This window comes from Ranitomeya variabilis, chromosome 3 (assembly GCF_051348905.1).
Source record: "Ranitomeya variabilis isolate aRanVar5 chromosome 3, aRanVar5.hap1, whole genome shotgun sequence".
NCBI lineage: Eukaryota > Metazoa > Chordata > Amphibia > Anura > Dendrobatidae > Ranitomeya > Ranitomeya variabilis.
This window is the reverse complement of record NC_135234.1, coordinates 79,166,817-79,192,433: the sequence shown is the minus strand read 5'-3', so window position 1 is coordinate 79,192,433 and position 25,617 is coordinate 79,166,817. Positions and strand designations below refer to the sequence as shown.

Below are 25,617 nucleotides of genomic sequence, written 5' to 3'. Positions count from 1 at the left end.
ACAGGACGCATCCGTTGCACGACGGATGCGACGTGTGGCCATACGTCGCAATGCATCGCTAATGCAAGTCTATGGAGAAAAAACGCATCCTGCGGGCAACTTTGCAGGATGCGGTTTTTCTCCAAAACGACGCATTGCGACGTACGCCATAAGATGGAAGTGTGGAAGTAGCCTTAGGATGGTGTATCCTATTGGCAGACAGCTTTAGAATGTTATGCAAGGAATCAACTACCTAACCAGTTAGTGATCCCTTGATGCCAAGCACAGGCAAAGCATCTTGACCCTAGCTGAAGTTATAGAAAAGGCTAGTGTAACAGGAGGAATTGTGCTGGCTCTTTTCCTGGGTATAGCAGAAAGTAGAGTGTTACATCTATGTGATGACATAGGCACAATGAATATTGCTGCTTTATCAATATTCTTCAATCAGTTTAGGAGAAGACTCATCATGGTGTAAAGTTATGGAGCAGGAGAGAAACAACTTGGGTTTTGAACCTTGTTTTTCATGACTGAAGATCTTTTCCTTCAAATTTACTGTACATATAACCCAATGTGGGTAGAATTAAAGCACGCTCAATGTATAAATTACCTACCTAAGACAAACAAGAAAAGAAAACTAATAATCTTTACTTTTTTTTCCCATGAATGATAGAAGACATTAGCTTCTGTTTCACAGCATCTGCATAATTAAAGGATAGCTTGAAATTGGTCTTGGATGATTGAAGATAACATGGAAGGATTACTATTTGATGTACAGTCTTTCGGCAAAGCATAAATGACATAAAATACAGAAATCGCCAATAAGAATTTCTGATTAGCAGTCTTTGGGTTTCATATCCCAAGAGAGTCCCACTTGTTACTGCAGATCATGATGCCCAGTTAGTCTTCTTTGGCCAGTAGAATTTCGCTCATCTGCTTATCAGACACAGAAAGATCTTGGCAGCACCCAATGGCTTGACTTAGGTAGACCGCAAGAATATGTTTGCACTGAAATTCAGAAACAGGAACAAAGTTGTAATTGTGCTGCATACACCATATTGAATACAGAAATAATAATCACTCTAAAATTCCATATTAATTCTCTTCCAAATTTGGGCTTACCCAGATCCTGGAATTTCCCAAACAAAAAAGAACTACATGCAACTGGAAATAAGAGCAACCCTCAGAAGTTGTACTGCTTTTACCATACTGTGACTTTTCAGCCCCTAGATCCATAAGAAAATAATTACTATTGTCTAGGAAACATTGGAATTATTATGATGAGAACCGAGATAGAGAGCAAGGTGTTGTAACTGTTGTCCAGGACTTTTATACAGAAGGCCTATCCTAAGGATTGGTCATCAATATCAGATTGGTGGGGGCATGACAATTGGCATCTCTACCGATCAGCTGTTCTTGGCGCCAACGGTGGCTGGAAGTAATTAATTGCTGAGCGGATATCATTTGAATAGGGGCGAATGTGTAGTACGCGGCTGCTACACAGTTAACGGTGCTGTGTAGTTACTCTACAACTTTATCACTTCTGCCTGCTACTGGCACCGAGATCAGTCGGGGATACACCCCAACAATCTGACATTCTTAGCCTACCCTAAGGATAGGTCATCAATATAAAGTCCTGGACAACCCCTTTAATGAGAAACCAACATATACATTACCAAATTTGAAAAAAGGTATACGTATAGAAAAAGCTGTGTACACTGGTGACCGGTGTGGGGGTTGCACCAGTATTCATCAATATACTGGGAACTATTGAGAAACCATGGCAAAATTAAGATATAACAATATTATTATTATAATAATTAAAATATAATGAATGATCAACATTCATTAGTGTGGACAGCTTGGAATTGATATTCACAATAATTAATTTGGAAGACAACATATAACTTCTGCAGTGATCAACATTTTGCACAACGCTATTGAGAAAAAGTAGGAGCCACCACAAAACAAAGAATCAGAAGATTGGGAGATGCCCTCTTCAGTACTATCTGAAAAGATCTCATAAGTCATATTTCTTCTCTACCAGGTCAATTTTGTGGTTTTTCCAACCCATTTGGATGTGTTCTGTAGAAAACATTTCATCTACCTCAAAAGATAAGTCGGAGTAACAGGAGGTTAATCTTCCTCTGTTGTCCAGAATCTAGAGTGGTTATAAAGAGTGCTGCTCTGAAGAAACTGTTCTGTCCTGCATTACACCCACATATTGAATGGTCACTTTGTAATGCCTATCTCTCCCAGAGATGGCGCTGCATGGAAATTTTGGCAATCACTTCCTGCCAGGGTTCCTCGCTAATTAAAGCTGGAGACCCAAGATAAAACAGGCATACACAATTTTAATAAGTCGGGATTATCTAAAGCAAAGAACCTCTGTAAACTTGATTTAAACATGTAGTAAATGCAAAAAGCGGGGTATAATTTCTTATTAATATGTATACTTAAAGAAAGATGCACAGAAGTATTCAGAGGTGTAAACAAGCAGTTTTAGAAGCACTCCTCCTCCAACCATCAAAATTGTTATCCTCTTAATATATTGCAGACATCATATTATGCAGCACTGTGCACTTACAATTGCATATTTTCCTTTCTAATCAGTTAATTCTTCTCTTTTCCATTAGGCCTATGACATCACATGATTAGTGTTGAGCATTCCGATACCGCAAGTATCGGGTATCGGCCGATACTTCCGGTATCGGAATTCCGATACCGAGATCCGATACTTTTGTGGTATCGGGAATCGGTATCGGGATTAATATCAATGTGTAAAAGAAAGAATTAAAATAAAAAATAGGGATATACTCACCTCTCCGGCGGCCCCTGGACTTTACCGCCGTAACCGGGAGCCGTTGTACCTAAGAATGCGCGCTTGAAGGGCCTTAGATGACGTCACGGCGCTCTGATTGGTCCGTAGCGGTCGCGTGACCGCTACGCGACCAATCACAAAGCCGTCACGTCACCTAAGGTCTTTCAAGCGCTTGAAAGACCTTAGGTGACGTCACGGCTTTGTGATTGGTCGCGTAGCGGTCACGCAACCGCTACGCGACCAATCAGAAGCTGCGGACGTCTTCTAAGGTATTTCAAGCGCTTGAAAGACCTTAGGTGACGTCACGGCTTTGTGATTGGTCGCGTAGCGGTCACGCGACCGCTATGGACCAATCAGAGCGCCGTGACGTCATCTAAGGCCCTTCAAGCGCGCATTCTTAGGTACAACGGCTCCCGGTTACGGCGGTAAAGTCCAGGGCGCGTCAGAGGGTGAGTATATCCCTATTTTTTATTTTAATTCTTTCTTTTACACATTGATATGGATCCCAGGGCCTGAAGGAGAGTTTCCTCTCCTTCAGACCCTGGGAACCATACAGGATACCGTCCGATACTTGGTGTCCCATTGACTTGTATTGGTATCGGGTATCGGTATCAGATTAGATCCGATACTTTGCCGGTATCGGCCGATACTTTCCGATACCGATACTTTCAAGTATCGGACGGTATCACTCAACACTACACATGATTAAAAACTGAGTATCTGAATCCTTCAAAGCTCTATGTAGAAACAGGAGCTCAATTTTTCCTGTATGAGTCACAAGTCACTGCAAAAGTCAATGGCAGCGGGAGGAGGAAGGAGCAGCTGAGTCAGGAGTTGAAGAGGGGATTGATTTCTGCAGGGACAAGAGACTTCCTGTTTCCACATGCAGAGAAAAGAAGAATTTGCTGGGTAGAAAGGCAAAATTAGCAATTGTAACTGCACAGTGCTATATAATATGGTGATTGCAGTATATTAAAGAGAATGAAAACTTTGATGGGAGTGCTTTTTTAATGGAGAAGAATGATGTATTCAACATGAACTATCATTGCTTCTCAGACGGGATGCAAAAACATCACAAGGGATGGAAAGTGAAATGAGGTGTTGTAAACGTTTTACCCATAATTTCCATTTTTTAAGCTTCCAAATAACCACTTTTTAGCAATTTTCCACTAAAGTTTTGTATTGACGCGTCGATATATATTAAGAATTAGTGAATTCGGGTGGCTATACTAATGATCCATATACTCTCTTTTTTGTGGGCAAATGTTTATAGCAGACATTTATACTTAATCTGATTTTTTTTTTTTGTAGTTTTACAGTGTAACTGGGATATCAAACTAAAGGGGGAACAGTCCCCTATATTCACGGCAGAGCTAATCTAGGTCGGCTAAGACTCCAGGTCCAAAAGAGGCTGTAGTTTTGCCTACATTATTTCGGGAATGTTTTACGAAACTGGCAAATGTGTAAAACGAGAAAAGACAGAAGAAATGCCAAGTGAAGGGTGATGAAGTCAAACTACTTGTCACTGTGCTCAAACTACTCAACACATGGCGATCCTATGACTGTGAATGTACCTCCGCCACCTGTGTTCTCCCAGCGTCTGAATACCTGATGGCTAATGCAGTTGCCCTGAGAAATTAATAACAAAGAATTAGCAGGTAAGCCTGTCGTAACTCCAATATTTGCATACCTCAGGCACACCTGTCCTTGTTGCCAAATTCTTCTAGAATGGATTAGAGAACCTGTCACATTCTATATTTTAGCTATGAAGTGGTCACACTCCTACATGCGATAATCATTGGAAAAATATAATGAGAGCTGATGAATTTAACACAATGCAAAGTTATCCAACCGGTTGGCATTTCTAGTTTGGTAACAGCCTAAAATGGTAACAAAAATTATAAAAGACACACCTTACTAATTCCATATCACTTCTGTTCTGATTAGTGTTGAGCGATACCGTCCGATACTTGAAAGTATCGGTATCGGCCGATACCGGCAAAGTATCGGATCTAATCCGATACCTGATACCAATACAAGTCAATGGGACACCAAGTATCGGACGGTATCCTGTATGGTTCCCAGGGTCTGAAGGAGAGGAAACTCTCCTTCAGGCCCTGGGATCCATATCAATGTGTAAAAGAAAGAATTAAAATAAAAAATAGGGATATACTCACCCTCTGACGCGCCCTGGACTTTACCGCCGTAACCGGGAGCCGTTGTACCTAAGAATGCGCGCTTGAAGGGCCTTAGATGACGTCACGGCGCTCTGATTGGTCCGTAGGGGTCGCGTGACCGCTACACGAACAATCACAAAGCCGTGACGTCACCTAAGGTCTTTCAAGCGCTTGAAAGACCTTAGGTGACGTCACGGCTTTGTGATTGGTCCGCCGGAGAGGTGAGTATATCCCTATTTTTTATTTTAATTCTCTCTTTTACACATTGATATTAATCTCGATACCGATTCCCGATACCACAAAAGTATCGGATCTCGGTATCGGAATTCCGATACCGCAAGTATCGGCCGATACCCGATACTTGCGGTATCGGAATGCTCAACACTAGTTCTGATGCCTTCAGGTCCCTGTTGTGTTGGCCTTCCTGTTTCAGCAATGTAGTCCAGGGGAGCAGCAGAGGATTGGATTAGGCAAGTATGACTACTAGGGATAAGTGAACTCGAACGGTAAAGTTCGGGGTTTGTACCGGACACCTAGTGCCTAGTGTCCAACCCCCAACATGGGCTTTGGCAGCCTAATAAAGCTTGATGAAAGGCTGCAACGCAGCCAATGAAGAAGCTTTAAAGAAGTTGTCCACTACTTGGACAACCCTTTCTTATACCCCACGTTTTTCCCTGATAAAATTAAAAAAGCATATACTCACCTCCAATGCCGACGCCGTTCCAGCAGTTTCGACACTCACTCTTCCTGTCCGGTAGTTGTGACACTTGAGCCTGGCACCCAATCGGCATCGACTTCACTGTCTATGCCTTAGTATGAATGAAACATGAAGAGGAAGTCAGGGCTACGGCTGCTCTCTTAATGTTCAATTCATGCAAAGACGGGAACAGTGACGCCAGGGCTGATTGGACGTCAGGCTCACGTGTCACAACAACCGCATGGCCTTTTTATTTTATTGGGGAAAAACATTTAGATCTAGAAGGGGTTGCACTAATTGTTTGTGGACAACCCCTTTAAGGCTGTGGGCACTTCCGCCCCCATCACATCCATGCCAAGTAATGTCATATGATATTTATAGGCTGGGAAGGGCCATGGAAATTGGGCCCTTCCCAGCCTAATAAGACCAGCTCTCAGCCACCACAGAAATGGTCCTACATAGAACATCAATGACAAAAAGCTGACACTTTGGATACCCTTTGAAGCAGAGCACCCCTGTAGTCGACATGTAATTACCACAGAGGTCTACTGTGGGAAACAGGATATTCTGATGGGGAAAAGACAGCCAGATCGAAATTTTTGTATGCAGGAGGAAAGCATGCCCTCTTAGGCTGAAGCTCCTATGATGAAATAATCTTTCCAGCTGTGGTGTCTCCATTATCCAGACAGGAATATTGGATTCTGCATAGATCCGATATTTACCTGATATAGAATTTTGGCATCATAATAAAGGGGCAGACGTGACACCTTAACTCGCATCACTATAGGGACACTAGAATCTCTCCAACTGAATGACAGAGCAATAGATGGGGCTATACCTGTCATATCTGGTCCCTATGCAAATATAAAATCACAATAACAAATATGACATCAATATTGAACACTAGTGATGAGCGAGTATGCTCGTTACTCGAGTTTCTCCGAGCATGCTCAGGTGGTCTCCGAGTATTTTGGCGTGCTCGGAGATTTAGTTTATGTCGACGCAGTTGCATGATTTGCGGCTGCTAGACAGCTTGAATACATGTGGGGATTCCCTAACAAACAGGCAATCCCCACATGTATTCAAGCTAACAAACTAAATCTCCAAGCACGCTGAAATACTCGGAGACTACCCAAGCATGTTCGGAGTAACTCGAGTAACGAGCATACTCGCTCATCACTATTGAACACCCGTGATCTTCAGAGACGAAGATATCCTGGAAGTTGGAAATCTCAATTTTCTGAAACTGAAGCCATCACCAGCCCTGTTTTCAGTCATCAAGGGGAGGTATGTGGGCGTAACTTAGGAGCTGATAAAAAGCAGAAACTGGGTCTGGATAAATCGTCAGTCCGTGGAATTCATAGTTTGCTGTGGGTACTGTCCATTATTCTCAAAGCGCTTCCCTTCGCTAAGCTCTGTGCCATTTGTGACCAAGTTTGTTAACGTTCTTGTTTCTCCTTTTATTTTATGTAATTGTTTTGTTCCCATTTTGTATGATCCTGAATATTTTTTTACTAAACACTGCCTATCTTTCTGCAGTAAATATAAAATGTAATAGTTCTGTGTTCCTTTTGCTTTGGGAACCGAACCCTTGAAAGCCATACACTATCTGTATTGGGTGTCCAATCGACCAGTATAAACAATTTGTGGTGGCAGCTAATCTTTCTTGGGTTATTGTGGAGTTGGCAGTGACCTTATCGAGGTAAGTATATATTCCATGAGTTGGAATTGGTTGTATATATACGCCATACACTGACTTTGAGTTCCCCAATAACTGACCTAGTTATTGAAACAGCCACAGCCTCCTCCGATAAAATGGTCAATTGTGCAATTGTCCTGATCATAAGGGGCAGCAGAGAGCGGTTCATGACAAAAAAGGTATCAGTGAGTGAATCTGCATGACCGCCTCCCCAGCTGTGATCTTTGACACTTGGTTTTAAAAAAATGAAATAAAAAGTGATAAAAAAACGACAGGCCGTTATGCAAAAAAAAAAATAAAAAATAGAGATATGAAAACGTTAGGGCTCCTAAAATATGACAACCCCCCCCCCAAAAAAAAAACGAAAAACAAACAAAAAACAGAACAGAGCAATTTTTTTTTTTTTTTTTTTAATTTCTCGTGAAAAAGTAGTAAAACATAAATTGGGTATTAGCAAAATCATAATCGACCTGCAGAGTAGAGTTAAAGAAGCACTCACATCAAAGTTTTTATCCTCTTAATATATTCAATTAAACATATTAAATAGCACTGTGAACTTACAATTGCTCATTTTGCCCTTCTACCCAGAAAATTGGTCTCTTTTCTCTGCTCTATGTAGAAACAGGAAGTAACTTTTTCCAACATAAATAATCCTCCTCTTCAACTCCTTACTCAGCTGCACCCGCCTCCTCTCTGCTAAGGACTTTTGAAGTGACTAATAAGTCATGCATGGAAAAGAGACCTCCTGTTTCTACATAGAGTTTAGAAGGATTTAGCTAGTCAGTTTTTAATCATATGATGTCATAGACCCAATGGAAAACAGAAGAATTAACTGGGTAGAAAGGAGAAATGAGCAATTTTAAGTATACAGTGCTATTGTCACAATTCCTCCACTCAGTGTTGTGAGTGGCAGCTCAGCTGTCCAATTTGGGACCGGGGCATGCTGTCAGTATCGTGATAGACAGCTCAGCATGGCTAGTGACAGTCCAATCGCCCAATCAAGGCCGGGGCGTTTTGGGTTTCCTACAGGTGTCTCTTGTTCAGAGTGATTTCCAGGCTATTTAGCTGGTTGTATGCATCTATTCTCTGCCAGTTATAGCTTTCAGCTCTGTGTGGCTTATCCTCTGTGTCTTGATCTATGATGTCTGATATTTTTTGTTGGATTCTGAATTTTCCTATTGACTATCCGTCTGTATTACCCCATTTTCCTTGACGCACTCTGACCTTAGAATTCTGACTCGGAACTGTGACCAAACTACGCCTTTTGCCTTACCCCTTAGTATATGATGAGCACTCTTGGTATCTGACCCCGGACCTGTTGACTACCCTAGCCTCACATCTTGCCAGTGAATAGTGACTAGCATCACAGCTATATAACATTATGACTGCAATATATTAACAGGATAAAGACTTTGATGTCCAGTCTGTTTCTCATACAAAGAAATCAGTGCTTGAATTGATATACAAATGCAGCTGAAGGTCTGAAACTTCTATCACTCCAGCTCTATTATGGGGCCCATTACCACCTCCCCTTGCTTGATTTACAGCCTCTATGCTCTGTGATTTCAGGAGCCATCAGTAAATCAGGAGGAGGCGGTGCTGGGTAGGGAATAGAGCTGGAGTGACAGATTTCAGATCTACAGCCTCGTTTGCTAATTTCTTAGTAACGGAGGAATGGATTGGCCATGTAAAGGCATTGCTGGACGGGGCTTTGAAAATGCTACATTCCTATATAAATAATTTGGGGTGTGATATCCTACTGACAGATTTCCTTTAAGCTTGTAAGTGAAGATCGTGACACCTTTTTAGATATGATGTTTTTCGTAAGTTGCATATCTTATTCCTATGACCACCTTTAAGATGTGTTTTGCAATATTGTTCAAGACAAATGCTACATAGATTTCCTACTTTTTGGAGTTTCTCCCATACATTTTTGCTATTTTGGTACTGATATAACGGCATATTGCTCACTGTAGGCTCCAGACCAATGACATATTACAGCTGGGATGTCTTTTCATGACCCACAATATGTTTTAGGTTGACATGATTGCAGCACTTATTCACTGGTCACTATAACAACAACCATCAATGAGGGCGGCCAAACGGTCTTAATGATCCCTGATTTTTTTTCTTTTCACTGCACATTTTTTAATGTTTAACTGACACCATTAAATGAAGAGAACATAATAAGAAAGGAGAGGATGATGCCAGGATCATGTATCCCACCGACTCTGTATTGATCAAGCCCCGGAGCGTGACGTATTTACTATACCACGTGGACAGAAATAATTACATTATCCTGGTGACAACGGTCAGGCAAAGCATAATGAGCAATAATAGCAAATTATAACACAAAGATCAGACAATAATGGTTAGGACGTAGGACACAAATGTAGGAAAAAAAACAAACAAACACAAAAAAAACAACACTGACCTGTTAGGGCAAAAGAGCAAAATAGGTTAAACACACCTCTGCTTTTTAACCACGTAAAGGGAAGCTACCAGAAAATGACTTGCACCAGGGTTTGGTGCTAAATGCATATTTTTTAATTACTTTTTTTTTTTTTTTAAATCACATTACAATCTACATTAAAATAAAAATCTTGCAAAATCACACGGACCACTGGGGCTTTATTAGACCCTAAATTTAGGTTGTTTCAGGAAATAACACATTTACATAGCCTCAATGGTCAGACTAAAGAGTGCTTGCAAAAGTCATTGTGCAAGGAGGGAACGTAGGCTGGCCTATTGCAATTGGTGGAACCTGTGTTATCAGCTGTCTATAGAGGTATTACCGGTTATTGTAATCCTTTCTCTGATGATAATGAGACTTCTAAAAACTCTTCCTGAAAGGAAAGGAAGTAGGAGTTTAAAAAGCCCTAGTCGCTTTTTCACCTTACCGATCATGTCATTAAAGCTGCGTGTACCTCCATAGCTTTATATTTGATTTGTGCATGCTTTGGAAGCCCCCGGTACTCGTATACTTTGTTCATGCCGTGCATTTCCTGCATAAAAAGTCGGGTTTTGTTCATGAAAATTCTGCAGTAAATCCTGACGTGTGCACATAGCCCAAAAGTTTTTTTTATTTCTATACTGGGACGTTTACAGACACGTTAAGGATGAACATTACGTGACCTGTACGGCATTAGGGGCAATTTAGTGTAGCAAAATGACGTGACAGGTTCCCTTTAATAAACATCATGATATGAAGAAAACTACATTTTACATAAAAAAAAAAAAAAAAAAAAATACATGGACTAGCAATATAGAATGCTGTAGATAAGCCCTGAAAGGCAGTGGCAGTATCTTATATCGGCCAAACCTGGATACAGGTTCACTTTAAGGATGTGGCCATTTTTTTTATTTTTTTGGCTTTCGTTTTTTTCCTCCTCTTCTTCTAAGAGCCCTAACTTTTTTATTTCTCTTTCTACAGTATATACAGTTGTGGCCAAAAGTATTGACACCCCTGCAATTCTGTCAGATAATACTCAGTTTCTTCCTGAAAATGATTGCAAACACAAATTCTTTGGTATTATTATCTTCATTTAATTTGTCTTAAATGAAAAAAACACAAAAAAGAATTAAGCAAAAAGCAAAACATTGATCATTTCACACAAAACTCAAAAAATGGGCCAGACAAAAGTATTGGCACCCTCAGCCTAATACTTGGTTGCACAACCTTTAGCCAAAATAACTGCGACCAACCGCTTCCGGTAACCATCAATGAGTTTCTTACAATGCTCTGCTGGAATTTTAGACCATTCTTCTCTGGCAAACTGCTCCAGGTCCCTGATATTTGAAGGGTGCCTTCTCCAAACTGCCATTTTTAGATCTCTCCACAGGTGTTCTATGGGATTCAGGTCTGGACTCATTGCTGGCCACCTTAGAAGTCTCCAGTGCTTTCTCTCAAACCATTTTCTAGTGCTTTTTGAAGTGTGTTTTGGGTCATTGTCCTGCTGGAAGACCCATGACCTCTGAGGGAGACCCAGCTTTCTCACACTGGGCCCTACATTATGCTGCAAAATTTGTTGGTAGTCTTCAGACCTCATAATGCCATGCACATGGTCAAGCAGTCCAGTGCCAGAGGCAGCAAAGCAACCCCAAAACATCAGGGAACCTCCACCATGTTTGACTATAGGGACCGTGTTCTTTTCTTTGAATGCCTCTTTTTTTCTCCTGTAAACTCTATGTTGATGCCTTTGCCAAAAAAGCTCTACTTTTGTCTCATCTGACCAGAGAACATTCTTCCAAAACGTTTTAGGCTTTTTCAGGTAAGTTTTGGCAAACTCCAGCCTAGCTTTTTTATGTCTCAGGGTAAGAAGTGGGGTCTTCCTGGGTCTCCTACCATACAGTCCCTTTTCATTCAGACGCCGACGGATAGTACGGGTTGACACTGTTGTACCCTCGGACTGCAGGGCAGCTTGAACTTGTTTGGATGTTAGTCGAGGTTCTTTATCCAACATCCGCACAATCTTGCGTTGAAATCTCTTGTCAATTTTTCTTTTCCATTTTTCTTTTCCATCCACATCTAGGGAGGTTAGCCACAGTGCCAAGGGCTTTAAACTTCTTGATGACACTGCGCACGGTAGACACAGGAACATTCAGGTCTTTGGAGATGGACTTACAGCCTTGAGATTGCTCATGCTTTCTCACAATTTGGTTTCTCAAGCCCTCAGACAGTTCTTTGGTCTTCTTTCTTTTCTCCATGCTCAATGTGGTACACACAAGGACACAGGACAGAGGTTGAGTCAACTTTAATCCATGTCAACTGGCTGCAAGTGTGATTTAGTTATTGCCAACACCTGTTAGGTGCCACAGGTAAGTTACAGGTGCTGTTAATTACACAAATTAGAGAAGCATCACATGATTTTTTGAACAGTGCCAATACTTTTGTCCACCCCCTTTTTTATGTTTGGTGTGGAATTATATCCAATTTGGCTTTAGGACAATTCTTTTTGTGTTTTTTCATTTAAGACAAATTAAATGAAGATAATAATAACAAAGAATTTGTGATTGCAATCATTTTCAGTATTAGCTGACAGAATTGCAGGGGTGTCAATACTTTTGGCCACAACTGTAGCTGTACGAGGGATTGGATTATTTTTTCTTCAGAACTAGATGTAATTTTGAATAACACTATTCCTTTTGCCACATCATGTAATGAAAGCAGGGAAGAGAATTCCATGATGAAGAAAAACAATGCAATTCTGCCATGGCGGGTGGTGGTGGGGGTTTTGTTTTTGCAGTATTGTTTGGTACCGTAAATATGACCTGTTAAATTGATTCTCCAGAACTGTACAATTATCAAAATATCAAACGTGTATAGTTTTTTTTTTTACTATTCTATTGGATTTACAAATCAGAACTTTGTTAGAAAAAAAAAATGTTTTGTGTCGTCATTTTAGGTGACTCATAACTTTGTGATTTTCCTATCAATGGATCGATGAGGGATTGCTTGTTATGTGGCGAGCTGTAGTTTTCAGTAGTACAGTTTTGGGGTACACAAAACATAGGCAAAGTCCCTAGTGTCTGGATTTTGTTAATACTAGCTTGGCTCCCTAAAGATTTTTTGGGGGGAGAAGAAAAAGTTCACTATCCTTATTTATTGAGTCTGCATCTTTCATCTACCAACAATCCTTATCCTCCATAATTACAAACTCGTCATATTGATGTGACCTCCATGTGACCAAGGTAGCCCAACTACTGCCATTACGTCAGCATGGACAAAATGTCACCGCGGCAGCCTTGTTTCTCCAGTGGAGTCAGATTGATTTTGGAAAAGATCAAATCCTTGTATTTTCCTTTTAGACCATAAGTTTGAGATTTATTCTTATCGAATGGTCTATCATTCATGCACTTAGCAACTATATATCATCCACTGTATACATTAATTGATGTGTTACTTTTTGATATATAGGGATTGCTGCGTTTAGTTTGTATCAATCTTAAGGTAGCAAATATATATACAACTTGCTCAAAAGTGCATGTGCATTGTGCAGTAGGATGTACCTATAGACATAGTATAAGGCCGGGATCACACGAGAGAAATACGGCCGAGTCTCGCATGTTAATACCCGGCATTGCCTCCGTCACTCAGGAGCGGAGCGTGTGACCGCATAGCAATACATGCAGCCGCACGCTCGGCTCCTGAGTGACAGCGGCAATGCCAGGTATTAACATGCAAGACTCGGCCGTATTTCTCGCATGTGTGATCCCGGCCTAAGTGTTAAATGTATCAGAGCTCAAGAGGACACAAAAAAGCAAGGGAGACCAAAAGAGGCTGTATACCCAAATTGGAGTAATGTGCTGAATAATGAGTAATAGAGGAAGAGTGAATCAATGCCTGGAGGTTACCTGCAATACTTCGGTGCCAGCTGCTCATTAAGGAGTTATGACCCTCTAGGTAGGTTGCGATGACATGTGTGGGGAGAAGTCAAGGAACAGAGGGGGCCACCAGTCTCCCATGTAGCAGTCCCTCCCTTACAAGCCAGGCCTTTCATCTGACTGGTAACTGACTCATATTCTGGATACTTTGTCCTACCACTATTGTATTTGCATATCTGACCATTGTATATGCGTAACCATTGTGTATATATGTATTTTGTCTAGTGTCTCCTTAAGGCGATTAAATACAGTTAAGTCCATATATATTTGGACAGAGACAACATTTTTCTAATTTTGGTTATACACATTACCACAATGAATTTTTAAAACAAACAATTCAGATGCAGTTGAAGTTCAGACTTTCAGCTTTCATTTGAAGGTATCCACATTAAAATTGGATGAAGGGTTTAGGAGTTTCAGCTGTTTTTAAAGGGACCAAAAGTAATTGGACAATTGACTCCAAAGCTATTTCATGGACAGGTGTGGGCAATCCCTTCGTTATTTCATTCTCAATTAAGCAGATAAAAGGCCTGGAGGTGATTTGAGGTGTGGTGCTTGCATTTGGAAGATTTTGCTGTGAAGTAAACATGCGGACAAAGGAGCTCTCCATGCAGGTGAAACAAGCCATCCTTAAGCTGCGAAAACAGAAAAAACCCATCCGAGAAATTGCTACAATATTAGGAGTGGCAAAATCTACAGTTTGGTTCATCCTGAGGAAGAAAGAAAGCACTGGTGATCTCATCAATGCAAAAAGACCTGGGCGCCTACAGAAGACAACAGTGGTTGATGATCGCAGAATAATCTCCATGGTGAAGAGAAACCCCTTCACAACAGTCAACCAAGTGACCAACACTGTCCAGGAGGTCAGCGTATCAATATCCAAATCTACCATAAAGAGAATACTGCATGGAAGTAAATACAGAGGCTTCACTGCACAGTGCAAGCCACTCATAAGCATCAAGAATAAAAAGGCTAGACTGGACTTTGCTAAAAAACATCTAAAAAAGCCAGCACAGTTCTGGAAGAACATTCTTTGGACAGATGAAACCAAGATCAACCTCTACCAGAATGATGGAAAGAGAAAAGTATGGCGAAGGCGTGGTACAGCTCATGATCCAAAGCATACCACATCATCTGTAAAACACGGCGGACGCAGTGTGATGGCTTGGGCATGCATGGCTGCCAGTGGCACTGGGTCACTAGTGTTTATTGATGATGTGACACAGGACAGAAGCAGCCGAATTAATTCTGAGGTATTCAGAGCCATACTGTGTGCTCAGATCCAGCCAAATGCAGCCAAACTGATTGGTCGTCGTTTCATACTACAGATGGACAATGACCCAAAACATAAAGCCAAAGCAACCCAGGAGTTTATTAAAGCAAAGAAGTGGAATATTCTTGAATGGCCAAGTCAGTCACCTGATCTCAACCCAATTGAGCATGCATTTCACTTGTTAAAGACTAAACTTCAGACAGAAAGGCCCACAAACAAACAGCAACTGAAAACCACCGCAGTGAAGGCCTGGCAGAGCATCAAAAAGGAGGAAACACAGCGTCTGGTGATGTCCATGAGTTCAAGAATTCAGGCAGTCATTGCCAACAAAGGGTTTTCAGCCAAGTACTAGAAATGAACATTTTATTTAAAATTATTTAATCTGTCCAATTACTTTTGGTCCCCTTAAAAATAGGGTGGCACATGTTAAGGAGCTGAAACGCCTAAACCCTTCATCCAATTTTAATGTGGATACCCTCAAATGAAAGCTGAAAGTCTGAACTTCAACTGCATCTGAATTGTTTTGTTTAAAATTCATTGTGGTAATGTCTATAACCAAAATTAGAAAAATGTTGTCTCTGTCCAAATATATATGGACTTAACTGTGTATAATTTAACATTGGGCTGCTCTTTTATCTCAATCCACACATCCATGATCTCGGCTTAGCTTTCCATGCTACCGGGGCTGGTTTCTGGCCCGATATAATCCCATTAACGGACTGGGCTTATATCAAACATGGAACTAGTGGCAGTTCTACCGGGCTAACCAGGTGCTGTTTCAGTGGTGCTAGTGAAAGAAGCCTCTCAGCCTGTCAGAACGAGTGTGGTGCCATGTTAGTGACTGCGTGGGACAAATAATCTCACTCCCAGAGCCTCCTGGACCCATGTGGACAGGGGGTATCTGCCAAGCTGACCTTACATGTCCCCCCAGGGGGTGCGGTACATCACGTTGGTGCAAGTGAGGAGAGCGTACCATGTGACTCCTCGGACATAATAGTGACGTCAAGTAGGGTGGCAAGGTGAGAGTTCATCACAGCGTGTGTCCCAATACTCTACAATGCAGATGACTTACCATCAAGCTGTCCTGTCTTCTGAGTACAGAGAAAGTGAAGGCAGGGCAGGAGCAGTAGTGACTGGTCTTGTAACATGTATACATCTTGCCTGAACTCCCAGTTACCTGAGCAAAAGTTAAAAACCACATTGTATTATCTCTTATTCCATTATAGAACACCATCTTTATTCTATGGCTTCAGAATTTTTATTTTAATCAGCTGCAATATTGTACATTCATTATGCATTCAATGGTCAATCATATGTAGAAATAAATATATTATGTAAAAATGTCTAAGGGCTCCTACTCACTTGTGAGCAACTCGGATGAGTCTCGCATGTTTAAAACCTGGCTCTCAGATCGGAGCGTGCGGCCGCATAGGAATATATGCGGCCGCACACTCAGCTCCTGAGTGCGGGGTGCAGTGGTGGGGTATTTTTGAGCGAGACTCATCCGAGTCTCGCGCAAGTGAGTAGGAGCCCTAATAGTTGCAGAAATGTCTCACGCACAACTCACAATTGCTACTAATGCTTTATGGCAACACAACGTCCCTATGGGCAAGTTTCACACACCGGCAGGGACTCTATGATGGATCGTACAAAATACCTCATTTTAGTTTTTGTATAAAATCAGAGACACACGGAGTTACCATATAGACCCATATTATGTCATGTGCTGAGTGCTAAGTGTTGTAGATTGTAGCTGACAGTTTCTGGAAGAGTAAACTTTTACTGTGTACTTCCTCGTTAGCAAAGAGGTGCTACATCAAAAGTGAAGCGGATTGCCCATAGGGCAGGTTGGTCGTCTCCGAGACCTCACATTGTAATGGAAATTATTTCCATGCCACAACAATAATCTGATATTAACACAATCCAGAAGAGGATGACTGGAGGACAGAATCACTTCTGACAGCCAGGACTTTTGGCCTTGAGAGACCACAGAAATATAAGTGAACCTGAAATCTTCACATATGATAGTCATCTTTGGTGTGTCTAGAATGGCGAAAGAATGCTTGGAAATATGGAGGTCACATTATTCCACTATGAGGTTTCTGTAGGAAAATATTAAATAAATTACAATAATGTACTTGCACCTATCTTTTTGCACATAAAATTAGCCATACTCTGCTCATCTGAGCAAGAGGAGGTGGCGAGGGGTTTGGATGAGACCAAATATAACATCTCATCCAGAAAAACCCAGTGTCAGATCCCAAGAGAGACAACGTGTATTGTACAGCTGTATAAATTTCTGTGGTAATATCCTCTGCCCGAAGAGCTCATTGATCCAATCCCTAAGACGTTTCTGTGTTTATCCTTTTATAGTGTACTGTTTTTGCTTTTATGTATGTTATCTTCTTATTACATCATCTTTATGTAACCTTAAGAACGGTACCTTTTTTTCGTGTATTAAATCTAAAATTTAATACGTTTGTTTCTTGCTGCTCTAAACGTACCTACAACCTTGAAGAGGGAAAGTATAGGCTGATTTTGTTATCCTCTGTATGCCTGAGTGCAAGCCTAACCTTGAAGAGGGAAAGTATAGGCTGATTTTGTTATCCTCTGTATGCCAGAGTGCAAGAAGAGAACTTATTAGGTGATTGGGAAAGCTCCAGTGGCGTATTAAAATAGTGGTGTGGATGTGTGAGCTGGCGGTGAGGTGCAATTAGCTCATTGTTAGCCCGTTGTGATGGGCGAGTGTGAGAAGTATAGTCCTCCTTTACAGCCACCTCCAAAACACATGGGCAGCGAGTGTGTGATGTTTGTGGCAATAAGATAGAAAAATTGACCACAAATATTAGCTCATAGTCCTCATACCTAGATGATTAGGACTGCTCGCTATCTTTGTCTGCCATAATGCTGTGTCTGTCACTTGGTTAAAGCATGCTTGTCCTTGATACCATCATTGAATAAAACAAGTAAAAACGGCTTTTGGTGCATATAGTAGTCTAACATGACCATATAAAATTCTCATACTCTGTAACTTGCCATCCACTCTCATTGAGCAGTTTATTAACATTCTGCCAGAACTATTGGTGCTGCAACCTTTCAGACGCATCATGCATTACTCCCGTCATTGTCGAATGGCTTGCCTGCCATTAACAGAAAGCTCGGCTTTCTGAGATGCCTGCATTTAGTTTGACAGAAGGGAGAGGAACAGAAAGACAAAGATCCAACCATAGCTCCAGTACTATGTCTCGGTGTCTCTTCTGATAGAAGTGGATAACACTTGACAACAGGCAGTGGACGGTGAGTTAGACAGAAAGGAGACAAATCTGAAACAAAATAACTGTCAGTTTGCCCATTTATCATATCTATCAAATGAGATCAAGTGTGATCATAAGCACTTGGCTCATGTACCAAATCTAGAATTAAAAAAAAAATGGAATTGTACTTTGCAGTAGAGAATTAGGGGATCGGTCTATAAATGTCAGTGAGTAGTGGCTTTTCATTGAACATAACTATGCACTGCCAAATACTGATGTGTAAGAACTGTACAAGTGACATAAAGGGGTTAATGGTCTTTTCCATTAAAGACTCAGCCTGTTCTTTAAACTCTATATCGTGTTCTCTTTTCTTCGGTGATGTTTCCCTAATTCTACGAAGTCCATTAACTACAAATCTGGCTACTACTCATGTCACACAGAGAAACTCTTCTTTCCCATTTACCACCCCCAAGAGACCTGTCAAGGAAATGTCTGACTGTTTACAGCTGCCAAGTTCTAATTTGGACGCTTGGCAGGAAGACGAGTCTCAGTCTGTATATGACTATGGCTGAAAAATGTTTACAAGCAAATCGGTCTGTACGACCAAATACATAAAGCTGCAGCAGCTGCCCAGTTTGTGGGAACGCATTGGAGAAACCATAACACTGGATCTGTTTTTCTACAAATTCAACAGTATCCGGAATCATCCTGCAGACATCAGGATCGTCTTGTACGACTAAGAACGGGAAATTACTCCAGACAAATCTGCATTTCTCCAAAAAGGCAATTGCTTTTAAATAGAAGAAAGAAGATTCGGTGCCTGCAGAAACGGAACGGTGAATGCGCAGATCTTCAACATCAAGCATTCAGCATTAGACTACAATGTTTTCAGCTAAGCCTCTGTTCACATTTGTATCAAAAACCTCAGTCACAATTTCCAGATAAAATAGTGTAGCATGTAGAATGCTTTTTCTAGTAAAATTATATATTGACCTTATCATAAATGATATGATCCATCAAGTGTCGCTGATGCCTGTAAAGCTCTTCAGCTTTTTTACTTAATACTCGCATCACCCATAAAGTAACTAGAACTTTTTTGTCCAGAACCCAACATTGTGCAGGTCCCATGGTTATTCTTAATCTAAATGTATATATAATCAATAACAGTTATGGTGCCCATACACTTAGAGGTATTCTCAAGTTACCTCTTGAGCAGCTCAGAGCTGTGCAGTCTCCTTGCTTCCTGGTTTCTAGAAGGGTGGACTCTTTTCCTTGAGTGACAGCTCTGGCGAATAGAACTATAAAGCTCATCACAAGTTCTGTTGTAACTCATCAGTGGTTTGTTCTGAGAGTACACTGTTACAACCGCTATATACACAGAGATAACAGGGCATTTGAACAAGCACACGCGTCCAGACGAAAAATAAACAAAGTATGTCCATTGAGTACACTTTTAAATAATGAATTCAGCAATTAGGTCTTATAGAAACCTTAAATGTTTGATTAGAAGTGATAGGTAACTACACACTGACTGAACAAAAGAGGAAGGAGTTTTTAGAGCTAAAATTATTGCTGTATTGATAATACACGTATAGCAAACAGAAAAATTCAATACACACGAGTCAACTACAAAGACTGTTTAGCAACTAAACAGTACATGTGATGTAATAAGATTATGTATGAGAGATAGATACATTAATATGAATGCACAAAGCAAACATGCCCTAAATAATAGACGCGATGGTCAAAGTACTATGATTACAAAGCATATCTGCATGGATTCACTTTGTCATAGGTATATGGCAATAATGCTTACCCATCATGAGTATGGACTGGCTGTTGCTATCGAGATGCTACAGAAACAAGCGACCCTGACGTGTGTTTCACGTACATAGTTGTTGCCTCCCTCCTGAGGGTTTTCTATATGTGTATTATCAATGAACCAATAATTTTAGCTAGAAAAAGAGACAGAGAGCAGAGAGCCTGATCATTAAACCTGCAGTAAAAGCTACAGGGCTGGCGATTTATAACTGCATCTCTTCCATCAAATATCACAGTATGGCGTTTCTACATTGCACCATAATAAAAATGAACGTGGTCACATCACAACCTGCAAACTACCATTCAACATGTTAAAAATCCAAACCTGTTGGATTTTAGCAGCTTGTGTCAGTTAAGGGCCAGCGTGACCACACACATGTTGCGTTGGCGGTATCCTTTGAATCCAAGCCTAACTAATAAAGCAGGAGGGTAGCTGGGGATGGGCAGACCCGTGGATGTTCGGGTTCATCAGGTTGGACCGAACTTGATCCCGAACCCCATTCAAGTGAATTGGGGTCCCGAACATCCGGCGGTTTCCACGCTGTCATACAGCTCTTACCGGCGGTAAACGTACTGAAATCCCCACCGCTGGGAATTGTGGACCGCTGCGGATTCCCACACTGCTACACAGAGGACAGCATGAGCCAGCAGCTGATGACTACTACTGTCATCAGTGGTGCCTGCTCTCGATGATAGCAGGGAGAACAAGAGAGGCTGGTGAGAGAATTCATCAGCTGGTGCCTGTGCACCGTAGGAAAGATGTCAGTGAGATATTTAATTAGTACAGTGAATGTGTGGCTTACTGTACATGTATTTAGCTAATAAGTAAAGAAATAAGGAAAACCGTGGAGTCCCCCCATTTTTAATAACCAGCAAAGGCTAAGCAGACAGCTGTGGGCTGAGATTAATAGGTTGGGAAGGGGCCATGGATATTGGCCCCCTCGAAGACTAAATACACAAGTGATCAGTTGCCCCACAAATGAAGAATCCATTATATGCACCTCGGCTCTTCCCGCTTGCCCTTCATTACTGATGTTAGCGCTCAGCACTGCATTCAGATGTAGCAGAGTTGGGAATCATTGTGGGATGGATTTACAGCAAATCCCTTTGGATTATTTTATTTTAAAAAGGTAATAAATAGGTAAAAGAAGGTCGAGGAGTGTTTTGTACAATTAAAGGACTTTTCTGTGTGTGTTTATTATTTTTGACTATGTGGTTAGTAATGGGGGTGACATAGACGTCTCTCCATTCCTAACCACACAGCTGACATCAACCCCAAAATATTACCCCACTTGCCAACGCACCAGGACAAGCGGGAAGAGCCAGGCAAAGCACCATAATTGGTGCATCTAATGGATGGATCCTTTTCTGGGGCACCTGTGAGCTATTTTTAGGCTGGGAAGCACCACATATCCATGGACCTTCCGAGCCTGAGACTACCAGCCCCAAGTTGTCTGCTTCACCTTGGCTGGTTATCAAAAAGAGGGTGGATCCCATGCTGTTTTTTTTAATTTAAATTATTTAATAATAAAAAAACCATAATGGGGGCCCATCTATTTTTGATAACCAGCCAAGATAAATCACACAGCTGAGGGCTGCAGCCCGCAGCTGTCTGTTTTACATGTGCTTGTTATCAAATAGATGGGGAACGTACGTCTCTTTTTAAAAAAATGTTCTTAAATATTGCGCTGGCCAATCACAGCCTTGCCAATATTTGGCATGGCTGTGAAGGAGCCGAAAGTGCCAATACCAGAAAAGCTTATTGATTGGCTGAGCTGCAGCTTTATTCAGGCTGCCGAACCCACATAGTAGCACGTCCATAAGAAACACTTGTTTAGGATCCATGCACGGACACTAGGTGTCCGGTACAGAGCCCGAACTTTACTGTTCGGGTTCGCCCATCACTAAGTGTAGCTTAAAAAATTAAAAATATATAATACACACATTGTGCACAATGAAAGCGATTGTTTTAGCTCATCAATGTTAGAAACACAATATTTTCCAAAGCCCAAGATTATGTATGAAACATGAGATAGTCGAATAATAACAGAACTAATCCTGGCTGATTCCTATATAACTTACAAGAGCAATGTATAGGAAAGGATGATGATAGTATCGAGCTAAAATGAGTGAAGAGATTTCAGGACTCAGGCCAGCTCCATTCTAAGACATGACTGCAGTGCCTTGTAGTACTGATAAAACAAAAAAGTATAAAACAGTGACTGATCTGATGGATTCTTTGTTTTAATATGTATGTACAGTCTGGAAAGTAGATGTACTGTATTTCCTGCTGATAGAGCGAAACACCTACAAAAGAGACAGCTGGACTGTCACCTTCCGTTTCATGGATATCAGCACTTTGCACCTTGGAAAACAGCTGCAGGGAAAATGCAGCAAACTATTACTAAGGCTTCCTACACAGTCTTTTTTGCATTTTTTAGACTTTTGCTTTTTACAACCTTTTACATTCAGCCATAAAACAAAAAATCCCATACATGCTGCATTTTGAACACAAAAAAATGCAAAAGACCTAAAAACTTCAATTTTTAACAATTAATTTTTCAGAGACTCACAGTAACTTATTATTTTATATTTATTGGCTGCAGAAGAATGACTGAAGTTAATGGGGAGCACGGTTCTGGCTTATGAATTTATATATTGAATAATGCGTGGCTAATTGTATATTAATGATGTGGTGCATTATTTCGATTTAGGCATGCAGTGTGGGGGATTGTTTTATTACAGGAGGCCAATGTACACATATACCAAATTTTTCACTTTATAAGACGCACCCGATTATAAGATGCACCTAGGTTTTAGAGGAGGAAAATAAGAAAAAAAATCTTAGCCAAAAAATGTGCAAAAAAGTTTTAATAAAATAAAAAGTAATATTATAATGGGAGGGGAGAATCTGTGAATGAGGCACTATTATCGAGGACCTGTGAGATTGCAGATCTCATATCAAATATCCATCCCCTATTGTAATTGAAGACCTCTGATCTGAGTGTTGCAATTACAAAGGAGGTGGTATCTGATCTGATTTTAATAGCAGACCTCAGTTCACACCCACCATTTCCCTCCCCCCTTGTAATTGCAGACCTCAGACAACATAATAGCAGACCTCGGTTAACCCCCCACGTCCGACTTCCTTGTAATTTCAGACCTCAGACCACACACTCCCGTCCATGGTGACATATGTTGAAATAAAATTAAAAAAATAACTTATGCTTCCTGCTCTGGGCCAGTCTACTTGATGGGTGCCTCGCTGTACTGTCAGGTGATATCGCAGAGCGTCACGTGACAGTGCGCGCCTGCGTGCACTGTGGTCCTGCCGCTGGGCGTAGGAAGGATGCATACTGCGAGGTACCAGGGAAGAACATGAGGTGAGTGAAAGTATGAGACTTCTCCCCGTTTACCTGTCCCTGCTGCATGGCACAGCTATGGCGACTTACTTCACCACCACTCCTCCGGGTTGAAGCGATGGTGCAGGGAAGACGCATCCCCGATCCCACAGCTTCTCCGCTGCTTGACACCTTCACTTTTTAAGACTCATTGCGTCCCCCGCCCCAACTTTTGGTGGGAAAAAAAGTGAGTCTTATAAAGTGAAAAATACGGTAATATAAAGTACAGACCAAAAGTTTGGACACACCTTCTCATTTAAAGATTTTTCTGTATTTTGATGACTATGAAAATTGTACATTCACACTGAAGGCATCAAAACTATGAATTAGCACATGTAGAATTATACACTTAACAAAAAAGTGTGAAACAACTGAAATTATGACATTCTTGGTTCTTCAAAGAAGCCACCTTTTGCTTTGATGACTGCTTTGCACACTCTTGGCATTCTTTTGGTCTGTACTGTATGTGACTGTTATTTTCAAAATGGGAACACAGCACTTTGTGCAGGGTGCTCAAGTAGGGTACTACCCCTTATGTACCACGGTAAAAAGGACTCTACAAGCTTTTTTCAAAATTGCAAGCTATAGTTTTGTTTACAACCTTTCTCCATAGTGGTTACAAACGCCAAAAACTCATATATATACACATACATACATACATACATACATATATATATATATCTAATATATAAAGCTGAATGTGTGTATGTATGTATGTATGTGTGTGTATGTCCGGGATTGGCATCTGAACCGTCGCAGCTACAGGCACAAAATTTTGCACAGTCACACGTCTGGACCCCGAGAGCGTCATAGGCTATGTTGTGAGGCAAAATTTTAACCCCGCGCGTTCCAATTCACCAAAAAATTTGACCCCTATCTACATAATGGGGAAAAAGTGAAAGGAAAAGTGTTGGACGCGTCGCAGCTACAGGCACAAAATTTTGCACAGTCACACGTCTGGACCCTGAGAGCGTCAAAGCTATGTTGTGAGGTGAAATTTGAACCCCGCGCTTTCCAATTCACCAAACAATTTTGCCCCTATCTACATAATGGGGAAAAAATGAAAGGAAAAGTGTTGGAGGCAAATTAACAGCTGCCAGATGTGAACAAGGGGGACTTAAAGAATGAGAGCAATGGCGCCAAAGAGTATATACTGTACAGTTGCTAAGGTGGGGCCCCGACATGGGATAATCACCACACCACCACGGGGATATGAACACACACACAAAATGCGCCACACACTACCACGTGCTCGAACACATATACCACCCTCAGCGCACATTTCACCACACATACACCAACCTCGCCACATAAAAGTTGAAACACAAAAGTCGCCGCTCAAAACTCACCACGCGCAAAACTCTCCACATGCAAAACTCGCCACACGTGCAAAACTCACCTCATGGAAAACTCGCCACACGCAAAACTTGCACGCGGAAAAATTGCCACATGCACAAAAGTTGCAACACATGCAAAAGTTGCCTCACACAAAACTTGCACATACTCAAAAGGCACCACACATAAAACTCGCCACGCGCAAAACTCGCCATGCGCAAAACTTGCTGCACACAACTTGCTACACTAACCTGTCACATGCAACTCGACACACAAAAAGTTGCTACACGCATGTCGCCACACAAAACTCATCTCACAAAAGTCGCTACATGCATGTCGCCACACGCAACTCAACACACACAACTTGACACACGAAACTCGCCCTAAAACACACACAAGTCTGGTATTATCCTTCAAAAATAAAAATCTGATTAATAAGCTGACAAACTACAAGAGCAACAAATGTACCATATAGGAATCCGGCAGCTGTCAGTCACATGACCAGTCTATTATGTGTATGTGTGAGCTAATATATACTGCCAGGGGGTGGGCTTACTGTTGGCTGGGGATTTATCAGGCTGCCAATTTAGCTTACAAATACTGAGGTAAAAATACTGACCAAATAACGTGTGAATGAGGTCTAATACTGGAGGAGATGACATACAGATATATACTATATACAGGAGGAGATGACACACAGGTATATACTATTTACAGGGGAGATGACACACAGGTATATACTATATGCAGGAGGAGATGACACACAGATATATACTATA

General features: G+C 41.2%; 1 protein-coding gene across 4 annotated transcripts in view; it reads right to left on the bottom strand.

The window, feature by feature from the left end:
* Positions 1–398: 398 nt before the first annotated feature.
* ZSWIM7 (zinc finger SWIM-type containing 7) overlaps positions 399–25,617 on the bottom strand; it is a 123,249-nt gene continuing 98,030 nt past the window's right edge. For all 4 annotated transcript variants that reach the window (XM_077294244.1, XM_077294245.1, XM_077294247.1 and 1 more), the window contains exons 5-6: positions 16,100–16,204; positions 399–984 (exon numbers count right to left, since the gene is read on the bottom strand). In XM_077294244.1, coding sequence (XP_077150359.1) covers positions 877–984; positions 16,100–16,204 — 213 coding nt within the window. In that variant the 3' untranslated portion in view covers positions 399–876. The remainder of the gene's footprint in view (positions 985–16,099; positions 16,205–25,617) is intronic.